Below are 11,899 nucleotides of genomic sequence, written 5' to 3' on the forward strand. Positions count from 1 at the left end.
AATATTTCAGCTATTTGATGGTTAAAAATAGCATGCCAGTTCCTTTTATTCAAAGTAAGTTTAATTACAAAGTTGTCTACAATGGTGATTATTTTTCTTCCAGATTTAATTGCTAATTAATCTACAGGAGCTTTAGAAGGCCCCAAAGCATTTCTGGAGATGTAGACGCACCTTACTGTAATTCTCAAGGGCAGGGAGGGAGCTAATAGAGAGCAATACACTAGACATGGAGGCCAGTCTTCTCCACCCTGATGCTTTCCAGACTATTTGAGCACCACACCCATCAGCCAATTATCTGGGATGCTCTAAAATGCAGTTCAAAACATCTAAGTGCATCCATTTGGGAAAGGATGCTGTAGTCCTTATCTTCTGCCCTGTGAACTAACAGAACATGCAATATTTTTTAATTGGCAAGCTTTTTTAAAAAACACGACAGGATGGCTTATTTGAGGTGTGTGTTGTTTTAACTTTTGTACCAGTTTATGTTAATTTATATTGTTTTATATAGACAATTGTAATTGTTTTTAAATCTTTTACTGTGATGTTTTGAAATATTTTTTATCTTGTAATTCACCTTAGGTCCCTTCCTGGGAGAAAGGTGGCATAGAAATGAAATGAAACAAATAATTAATTCCTTGAAACTTGGGGAAGTCTTTCAGTTCTTAAGAGTTCACTCTGTAGTTCCAATTCCAAAATCCAGTAACAGCAACTGAACAATCTGGAAGTTTGTAGCACCCTAAAAGCAACTGTCCACTTTACATACAGTATACTGTAACTGATTTTTTAAAAAAGTGGACCAAAATCATGAAAGCATTGGGCGCCCCCCCAAAAAAAGTCAATTAGTATAATAAATTATTAAATAATGTGCTTTACTGGAATATTTCTTATTTATGACCAGTCTCCATTTTTTATGACATCCATTTTTGTGGCCAAATGTACAGATCTATGTTTTTAACATGCCTGTGGGAGCCGATTAGAAAGACTTGCCTGCTCTCTCTTTTTCTCTCTGTTTTACTGCTCACGCAAGCTCAGTTAGGGATTCTAGAGAAAGCTGCTATTTAGCTTGCTTGTTTTAGGCAGGCATGCATAGCCACAGGAGGTGGAGTAGAATCCCATTCTTTCCCACCTCACGTTTTTTTGTATTGTTTACTGCAGGTACGCCCACAACCTGACACTGAAATTCTATGTTTCTCCATCCCTTAATCATCAGTGCTTCTAAAAAACCTTCCAGCCAAATAGCATGAGGAGGAAAAGAGAGGACTGGACAGTGACAAAAAGTCTTTATTAAAAAGGAATTTCTTTGACAGACGATTGCTAACTGATGTATGTTTGTACAATGTTGTTTTCAATTCTATATTTAATATTGTATTCTATTGTATCACATTGCATTTTGGCTATTCTATTTTCTTCCTGGTCATTGACTGAAATAATCATATTTCGTATTTTCTGGCATATGACTTTTTAACCCTCTAAAATTGCGTCAAAAGTTGGGGGTCGTCTTATATGCTGGGTTAAGCCCGGCCACAGAGGCCACAAGAGAGTCTCGCAGCCCAGCACGCGCACCTGCTCCGCAGCCCAGCGCATTCGCTGCCGGCCTCCTCCTACCTTCCAGGCCTTCGGAGGCCCCTTGAAACAGGCATGTGCACACACCCAGCTGCCGGCGTCCAGGCCTCTGGAGGCCCCTCAAGGTGGGCCCCCTTAACTCGGCCTACAGTAGGCCAGGGCATAGCCTGCATGCAAGGCAGGCTTTGCAGGCCTCAGCAGAGGCCTGGAGAACCAGCGCACATAGCCGGTTTTTTATTTTATTTGGTGTGAAGAGGGGGTTGTCTTATACGGTGAGTACATTCCAAACTCTGTATTTTAACTTGAAAAGTTGGAGGTCGTCTTATACGCCCAGCTGTGTTATACGCCAGAAAATACGGTAAATATTTGATTGCCAACAGAAAGACAATGAAGATAGAGCTAGCTTGCTCTTCTTCAGAGAGAGGTCCAGTCACATATCTCTGATTGTGGTAAGACAGAAAGAAATGTTCCTGCTAAAGATATTAAAAGCAGGACAGGTGAATGGGAAAAAGAAGTTATTCAGAAATAGCCTAGTACTGGGTAGTAAAAAATTTATATAGGTAGTAAAAAGCAGCTGCAAATGTTACTAGGGCATGTTACAGACCGCCTAAAAGCGGCGGTCTGCCGGCGCTGCTGGTTGCTCCACGAGGGAGCTGTAGCAGCCAAACCGCGCGGCTCCTGTGCGGAGCAAAAAAGAAGCCCCAAAATGGTGCTTTTTCCCGCGGTGCGGTTATGATGCACGCTGCGAGGCACCAATGGCGCACTCGCGACGTCATAAGCACAGCGCGACGTGCGGACGCTATGCGTCAGACACGTAATAATGGCGGCACCTGTGTGTATAGGGCGCCGCCATTATTACGCCCCCGTCACGTGCTAGGGGTGAGGCCGGTGTGGACGCTAGGTCCCCGGCCAACCCCTAGCACGTGATGGGGGCGCGTCAGAGCCCGTCTGTAACGGGCCTATGAAATGAGCCTGCACATCAGTTCACACTTACTGTCACAACCGCCCCGGTTGTGTTGCACAGAGAGGCAGGATATCAATAAATTTTATTATTATTACAGCAACCCTATCATAAGATTTTCTTTGCAAGTTTTCTGCACGGGAGGTTTGCCACTGCCTTCCCCTTAGGCTGAGAAAGCATGACTTGCTCCACATTACACAGTGGGTTTCCATGGCTGAGTAGGGATTCAAACCTAGTCTCCTGGAATCCTATCTAACATTGAAACCATTACAGCATGCTGTCTTCCTATCTTGAATTGCACCCAGAAAAACTCTGAAGTACAGTATATTAACATAATAGCTCACTACATTTTTGGGAACTTTGAGAAATGAACTCTAATATCTGTAAGGTCATAATATAGAAAGCAGCCAAGTCTAAATCTGCAGCATCTGGAGAAGCACTTAACTCCAACTAAAAGTTGCAGAGGATGAAAGTACTGTACAAATGTCAATAAAAATAGCAGTAAACAGTACCTACTGAAAAGCTTACATGCAATGGAAATAAATTATCAACATCCACTGGCTGGGCTCTGACCTGGAATGCTGAATTATGATTATCCTTGAGCAAACCTTGCACTTCCCATACTTGGATACAATAGTTTACTTTTTCCATATCACAGACTGGTCAGCTATAACATCTCATGTGGTTTGCTCTTGCCTCCAAATTGCCCAGCTTCAAATTGTGGCTTATGCTACTTGTACAGATCTGCAAGTTAAGATGTTTCTAACACTGACTCAAGGCAATTTATCATTGGCTGTGTCCAATCTTACAGAGGTTTGCTTGCAAAATGAGGTTTTCCTGTTCTCTCCTTCCCATTACAGCCCCTAAAGTCCTCTTCAGCTTTTGGGATTTATAATGAAAGCAAAAGCTGAAGGGAAAAGCAGTGAGATTGAAGAACTGCCAAAAAAAAGTGTCAGAAGCAGCTTGCCTAAGCAGGCATTTGCATACAGCTTGCCTAAACAGATGTTTGTACCGTGTTTCCCCGAAAATAAAACACTGTCTTTTATTTATTTTTCCTCAAGAAGACACACTATGGCTTATTTTCAGGATTTGTCTTATTTTTATTAAGTATGGTACAACAATCTACATTTATTCAAATATAGTTAAGTCATCTTCTTCTGGAACATTGTCATAAATCTCCAAACCCATAATTCCATCCTGAATTTCTTGCGACTTCATTTTCTTTAGAACCATTGGCTTTTACTTCCAGTTCTTGAAAATCAGCCTTGATGGGACAGATGGGGAATGGGACTTCCAGTAGCAGTGACAGCACTCCCCCGTGCGGTAAAATGGGTGATATCCCCATTCTGCTCCCTTCCCGCCCCCTTCCGTTCCGCACCGAGCCAATCACTATGTCTTATTTTCAGGGTATGGCTTTTATAGTGCAAATGCTTAGAAATCCTGCTATGTCTTATTTTATGGGTATGTCTTATTTTCGGGGAAACAGGTGTAGCACCTAGGAACAAACATTGTTCAGAATGGAGACTGTAGTCAAGAAATAAGAAGACTAGGGTCCAAAGCACACTGCAGAAATAATCCAGTTTGAGAATGCTTTAACTGCCCTGGCTCAATGCTAAGGAATTTTGAGACTCGTAGTTTTGTGAGACATTTAGCTTTCTCTGTCAGAGAGCTCTGGTGCAACAAGAAACTACAATTTCCAGGATTCCCTAGTACTGACCCAGGGCAAGTAGTCTTAAAGTGGATTATTTCTGCAGTGTGTTTTGGACCTAGGAATAGGAAGGGCAGCGATGAAGGAACTGGACAAAATCCTAAAGAGTAAAGATATATAACTGAACACTAAATTAGAGCGTACAAACCATTATATTTCCCATATATGGATGCAAGAGCTGACAGCGAAGAAAGTCGACAGAAAGAAAATAAACTCATTTGAGATGTGGTACTGGAGAAGAGTGCTGAGAATACTGTGAACAGTTAAAAAGACTGATAAATAAGTCCTAGAAAAGATCAAATATTAACTCACCCTAGAAACAAAGATGACAAAACCGAGGCTGTCATACTTTGGCCACATCATTAAAAGACACGACTCTTCAGAAAAAAAACTATAATGCTACCAAAGGTAGAGGAACATAAAAAGGTAGGAAGTCCATATGCCAGATGGGTAGACTCAGTCAATGAGGATATGGACCTGAGCCAGTAGGGCCTAAGCAGAGCAGTTGAGGATAGGCACATTTGGAGATGTCTCATTCACAGGTTTGCCAACTGCAAAAGACTGCATTTTTCAGTACAGCTTGAGTCTTCTTTATCTGGAACTTTGAAATCCAAAATATTCTAAAAACCAACTTTTTTCATGGATTGCTGATAAGCTGATAATGGTAGATTTGCTCTAAGATGGTTCAATGTACTCAAACTTTGTTTCATGCACAAAATTATTAAAAATATTGTATAAAATTACTTCCAGATTATGTGTCTAAGGTGTATACAAAACAAATGAATTTTGTGTTTAGACTTGGGTCCCAACACCAAGATATCTCATTATATATGTATATGCAAATACCAGTCTGCCAAAAACCAAAACATTTCTGGGTCCCAAGCAAGTCAGGTAAGGGAGACTCAACCTTTATTCCTAAATGCTGTTGCTATTCCTGATAACCAGTTCTCCAAGTTTCAGACAATTAAAGCAGATTTGTACAGAAAACTGCTATTTCCAGTAATTTATAAAGTGAAAATGAAACCCTCATTTATTTATAAAAGACTTTCTCAACAGCTAACAGTGCACTTATAACAAATTAACCTTTTCCCATGGTAGATTACTTAAATAATCATTATGCTACCTACCCCAACATTTACTTAACCAGAGACAAAAAAAAATGTCATTAGCCCCATGGCAAGTATCCCTGCCTGTATCCCAAGGACAAATATAGTAAAATGGCTAGTAAATACTGCTGTGAACATACTGCTTCACCACAGGTTTTCACTGATAGTAAGGCTATCAATGCTAAATCCTGTATCAAACACAGTGTGCTTTTGAACATGTACTGCTGGGAATCTGAGCTGAGAGGTGTTGCCCTTCTTATTTTGTGGGTCATTCTGAAGGCGCCTGGTGGGCCACTATGAACAAGATACTGGACCTGGGAGGCCTCTGGTCCAACCTTGCCTGGCTCTTTTATGTCTTTATAAGTTAAAGATGCTGTAACATGCATTTTGGACTGAGTTTTTGCACTCAGTATCTTTCAAATTAATGCTTCAAGGGGGGAGGTGATTGAGAAAAGCTCCTCTCAACAAGAAGACATAAGTGATTCCCCCCCCCCACCACCACACATGCACCCTAAATCTCAAGGGTGCTGCAAAATCCCCTTGCATACTGGTCATCCAGACTAACATGGCTATGTCTTTGAATTCTAACTTAAATACCATGCACTCATTTATTTAATTCAAAGACATGTCCATGTTAGTCTGGAAAATCAGTCTGCAAATGGATCTTCTGGCACCTTTGAGTTAGTTTCAAACATTTACATGTCGCTAACTTCTAAACCAACAAGGCCTGGAGTACAGAGGAAATCACCAAATTATCAGGCACTCAGTTTAAAACATGCTCCAAGTAAATGAGTTTCTAGGAAAGTGGGACAGACAAGTAACCTTTGTTGCCCCTCTACAATACACACAAAGTAAATACAGTTGGCCCTCCACATTTGCTGGGGTTAGGGGTACAGGACCCTTGTGAAAGTGGGAAAACCGCAAATAAAAAGTACATTTTTAACCTGAGAGAACACCTGTCTAGGAATTTCTAGGTCCTCCAGCAGAACTGTGTGGTCAACATCTGCCAACTCTCCCTAGAAGCAAAGATGACAAAACTGAAGCTATCATACTTTGGCTACATTATGAAAAGACATGACTCATTAGAAAAAAAACTATAATGCTACCAAATCCACACTTCCTCATCCTGCTCTAAATGGAGGGCATTTTGGAATTCCTCCTGGACATAAGGTTGGAACATAGGGCAGGTCATGGAAAAGGAGGACCTCTGGTCTCGCTGTGTGTACCACCAAAGTCGTTTCCCACTTATGGCAAACCTATCACAAGTTTCTTCAGAGGGGATTTGCCATTACCAACCTCTGAACCTGAGAGACTGTGGCTTGCCTTGGTGGTACAGTTGTTAAATGCCTGTACTGAGTTCAGTATCAGCCAAGGGCTCCAAGGTTGATTCAGCCTGACATCCCTCTGAGGTCGCTAAACTGCGTATCCCGCTTGTTGGGGGCAATTAGCTTACACATTGGTTTTTTGTGGGTTTTTCAGGCTATGTGGCCCATAGAGGAGTTTGTTCCTGACATTTCACCTGCATCTGTGGCTGGCATCTTCAGAGAATGCTGGCATGGAAGAGAGTGGGATGTGTCTATATATATAGACACACACACACACACACATATACATATATACACATACATACTGTGTGAGTCTGTGTTGGGAGGATTGATGTCCATGTTAACCTGTGTATTGTTCTGATGTTGATGGTAAGGCCTCAGGGTGGGAGGACATGCAAAGAGGATTTGTGTCTGTTTAATTAGAGATCCATTAATTAGAGCTGCCTTGAGTCCCTGTACTGGGAGGATGGTGGGGTATAAATAAACATAATAAACATAATAAACATAATAATAATAATAATAATTATTATTATTATTATTATTCTCTGCTGGGAAAACCCCTGATCCTGGGTGGTTTTCATTTGCATTTGCTGGGTCTTGATTTTAGTGTTTTTCAGGACTGGTAGTCCAACTGTGTTTACGTTAAGGGTTTCTTCTTTCCTGTTGAAGATGTCTAGGTGTTTGTGGGTTTCAATGGCTTCCCTGTACATTTTGACCTGATAGTTGTTGGCATGGACCAGAATTTCAGTGTTTTCAAACAGCATTTTATGCCCAGGCCTTGCCATTCAGCAACAGAACAACACACAGATTAGCATGGAAATCACTTCCTCTCAACCCACGGTCACACAGTGCGTATATATATATATATATATATGTATATGTATATGTGTGTGTATATATATATATACACACACACACACACACACACACACCACTCACTTCCATGTTAGCATTATCTGAAGATGCCAGCCACAGATAATAATAATAATTATTATTATTATTATTATTATTATTATCCCGCTTCCCCAAACAGATCAGAGCAGCTAACAATAAAAGTATCAGTAAAATATAGTAACAGCTTATCATGACTATACCTCAAACCCTCTTATCCATAATAAAATACAATTAAATTATCAAACAATTATTAACACAGTTATTAAAAACAGGGCAGGGGCAGTTAGAGCAGTTGTTGAACCATTGATTAAATTAGTAAGGGATTGCTGGAATGTTACTCTAGAAAGGCCAGTCAGAAGAAATATAAACTGGAGCTATGTGTCCAAAGGAGGGCAACTAAAACGGTGAAGGGTCTGGAAGCCATGCCCTATGAGGAAAGGCTCAGGGAGCTGGGGCTGTTCAGCCTGGAGAAGAGAAGGTTAAGAGGTGATATGATAGCCCTGTTTAAATATTTGAAAGGATGTCACATTGAGGAGGGAGTAAGCTTGTTTTCTGCTGCTCCAGAGACTAGGACCCAGAGCAATGGATGCAAGCTGCAGGAAAAGAGATTCCACCTCAACATCAGGATGAACTTCCTGAGAGTAAGGGCTGTCTGACAGTGGAACCCACTCCTTCCTGGGAGTGTAGTGGGGTCTCCTTCCTTGGAGGTCTTTTAGCAGAGGCTGGATGGCCATCTGTCAATGGGGATGCTCTGATGGAGAGTTCCTGCATGGCAGAAGGGGGCTGGACTGGATCAGGGCCATTCTTGGGGTCTCTTCCAACTCTACCATTCTATGACTCTATGGCTGGAGCTCTGCTCTGGGCCCACAACAAACTCCAACTCCCAGAATCCCATAGCCTTGAGCCAGGAAAAGAGTTAAAGCGGTGCCAAACCGGGTTATTGCTGCAGTCTGGATGCAGCATTGGGGACTAAATCCTCCCAACGAGGAGGAGGGAGGCCTCCCCGGCTGGAGGAGGAGTGTCCCGGTCCTCCCTCCCTCCCTCGGTCCCCTGACTCACCGATGAGGCGCCGCACCTCCTCTTGGCTCATGTAGAGGCTGAGGCCGGGCCCAGGGGCGGCGGGGAGCAGGGGCGCCTCCAGGGGGGCCCTCGGGCTCTCCGCTGCTGCTGCTGCTGCCGCCGGAGACGAGAGGAGGGCGAGCAGCAGGAAGAGAAGGGGGCACAGCCTCGCCCCGTCCTCTCCGGCGGCGTCGCAGCTTCCATAGCCCCGGCCGCCCGGCACCATGGCTCGCTGCGGCCCTCTCCTCACGCCCGGCGGCCCCTCATGCTCCTCTGGCGGCGGCGGCGGAGGAGGAGGCGTCGCGCGCGCCCCCGCGCATTCAAGGCCGCCATCCCTCTCCCAGCCTTCGGGGCTTTCCTTCTGTGCGCGCGCTCCGGCCTTTCTTGATAGAGAGAGAGATATTGAAGAGAGAGAGAGAGAGAGAGAGAGAGAGCGGAGCCCGCCTCGCGCGCCGACGGAGACAGGCGAGGCCTGCGCCCACCGCCACTGCGCCTGCGCGCGCCTGCGCCAGCCACCTCTACTTCGCCGTCGACCTCTCTTTCCTTCCTCCTGGCGCCTGCGCAGAAGAGCCCTCAGCAAAAACAAGCCGCCGACTCGCGCGACCACTGTCTGTGAGAAGAAGAAGGACGGTCTTCCTCTCCGGAGCGCGTGACGTCACGCTCCCCTCACCCAATAGCTTTCCCACAGTGGTCCCCAAACTGTGCCCTTTAAGGGCTTTTGGACTTCATCTCCCAGAAGCCTCAGCCACGTTGGCCAATAGTCTGGGATTCTGGGAGCTGGAGTCCAAAATTCCTTTGAAGAGTAATAATAATAAGTACAGTGTGGGGACCTCTTTTGAGCAGATGTTGTTGGACTACGGCTCCCATCGGCCCCAGCCAGCATGGCCATATAGCCGGGAAGTCATAGAGCTGGAAGGGGCCCAGCTTTTCCAGGAGATGTCCTACATTTTAACCTCATGTCCAGGAGGAATTTCAAAACGTCCTCCATTTTGAGCAGGACTAAGAAATATGCATTGACATTTGTATTATTGTTTTTAGTTTTTAATTTTGGAGTGTCCTACATTTTTATTGAATGTCCTACGTTTTGAGGTGAGGAGGACATCTGCTCGAGGGCCGTTTTTAATAACTATATCAGTTGACAAGGAAATGGTCTATCTGCTCATAGGACCTTATTATCACACCAGAGAAATCCCGCTGAGAAACGGGATTTAAATTGGAAAAACCCCACAAATGCGGGAAGTTTATGAGACGACGTTCCTGCAAACGTGAAACAGCGCGAGGTTAAAGCGAAGGCAGAAGGTACAAAGACGGCAGCTTTTTATTTCTGGAACTTCCCAAAAGTAAAAAGCTGGCGTTTTTGTCCCTTTTGCCTTCGCTTTAACTTCGCGTTATTTCACGTTTGCAGGAACATCGTCTCATAAACTTCCCGCATTTGTGGGGTTTTTCTAATTTAAATCTAATTTAAATCCTATTTCTCAGTGGGATTTCGCTAGTGTGATAAAGTCCATAATGACACAAGAGGCTCAAATCCTTTTCATTGAATCCTAGAGTTGGAAGAGACCACAGACCATCCAGTCCAACCCTATTATGCCATGCAGGAACTCTCAATCAAAGCATCCCCAACTGATGGCCATCCAGCCTCTGTTTAAAGACCTCTAAGGAAGGAGACTCCACCACTTTCTGAGGGAGTCTGTTCCACTGTCGAACAGCCCTTACTGTCAGGAAGTTCCTCCTAATGTTGAGGTGGAATCTCTTTTCCTTGCATCCATTGTTCCTAGTCCTGTTCTCTGGAGCAGCAGAAAACAAGCTTGCTCCCTCCTCAATATGACACCCCTTCAAATATTTAAACAAAGCTATCTTATCGCCTGTTAACCATCTCTTCTCCAGGCTAAACTTAGCAAGCTCCTTAAGTCCTCATAAGGCATGGCTTCCAGACCCTTCACCATTTTAGTTGCCTTCCTTTGGACATGCTCCAGTTTCTCAACATCCTTTTTGAATTGTGGTGCCCAGAACTGGACACAGTATTCTAGGTGAGGCCTGAGCAAAGCAGAATAGAGTGGCACTATTACATCTCACGATCTCCAGACACTATACCTCCATTGAATGACAGGTGTCATCCTAAACGCTCTTAAACCTTCTATAAAAGAAGTGGTATGAATCAACATGGTGAAAGTTTATTCAAGAATAAGTGACAATCTTGTAATTAACAGGAGGAAGATGTTGAACTACTGAAACATGCAAATATTTAACTGTGTTACTCTGTATCACCATGAAGAAAGTGTCCTGGCCTGCATTTACCACAACACACTTTAATGTTAAACCAGTAACTACACAATATTTCAATAAGGTAACAAAAGAATCATGCAACACCTTTGAAACTAAAGAGAGAAATAGAACTTTCTAGCATAACCTTTTGCATCTTCAGAGAATGCTGGCATGGGAGTGAGTTTATACACACACACACACACACACACAGTATGACCCTTGGATTACATGCTAATCTCTGTGTTGATCTGCTGTTGAACGGCAAGGCCTCAAGGTGTCTATTTAATTAATGATCTATTGTCTGCTGAGAAATCCCCCTGACCTTAGGTGGTTTTCATTTGCATGGGCTCAGTCTTCAGTTTGGTGTTTTTCAGGACTGTTAGCCAAACTTTGTTTACTTTAAGGATTTCTTGTTTTCTGTTGAACTTGTCCAGGTGTTTATGGATTTCAATGGCTTCCCTGTGCATTCTGACCTGATAGCTGTTGGCATGGTCCAGAATTTCAGTGTTTTCAAATAGCATTTATGCCCAGGATGGTTTATTACATGTTCTGCTACTGCTGATCTTTTTGGATGACCCAGTCTGCAGTGTCTCTCATGTTCCTTGATTCTTGTTTGGATGCTGCATTGTAGACTTGTCCACAGCTGCATAGTACAGTGCGTCCGCTGAAAGCCATGTGGGGAGGAAGGGGTGGCATGTCCCATAGGGACGAATGGGGCACACGCCTGTGGCGTGCGTGCACCGCTGCGCCACCGCATGCACGAGCCCTATTCATTTAAATGAGGATCAAACATAGGTGGTATTTGTTTTACGCGGGGGAGTCTGGAATAGACCCCGTGTAAACAAAGGGTGCACTGTATGTGGTAAACTCCTGCAGCCATGAGAGGAACTCTTCTGCCCTTCGCTGAGTGCAGCATTTGCTAGATATTTTTTTTGTTGGTATGTAAACCATCTGGAGGTTGTGTTTCCTCACCAGTTTCCCTATTCTTTCTGTAACACCTTTGATTATGGTAAACCAT

At 43.7% G+C, this 11,899-nt stretch overlaps 1 protein-coding gene across 3 annotated transcripts in view; it reads right to left on the reverse strand.

Moving 5' to 3' along the window:
• RYK (receptor like tyrosine kinase) overlaps positions 1-9,129 on the reverse strand; it is a 58,098-nt gene extending 48,969 nt beyond the window's left edge. The window contains exons 1-2 of one of the 3 annotated variants that reach the window (XM_089509366.1): positions 8,617-8,675; positions 6,283-6,354 (exon numbers count right to left, since the gene is read on the reverse strand). Coding sequence is in view for 2 of the 3 variants with exons in the window: in XM_089509364.1 (XP_089365490.1) it covers positions 8,617-8,842 (226 nt within the window). In the remaining variant the exon portion in view is untranslated. Of the gene's footprint in view, positions 1-6,282; positions 6,355-8,616 lie in introns of all 3 variants that reach the window. The other 2 variants (XM_089509364.1, XM_089509365.1) reach the window with 2 other exon arrangements.
• Between the last annotated feature and the right edge of the window lie 2,770 nt (positions 9,130-11,899).

The sequence above is a fragment of the Sceloporus occidentalis genome, unplaced genomic scaffold (assembly GCF_023333645.1).
Source record: "Sceloporus occidentalis isolate IW3139 unplaced genomic scaffold, rSceOcc1.0.p SCAF_2, whole genome shotgun sequence".
In the NCBI taxonomy this organism is placed as follows: domain Eukaryota; kingdom Metazoa; phylum Chordata; class Lepidosauria; order Squamata; family Phrynosomatidae; genus Sceloporus; species Sceloporus occidentalis.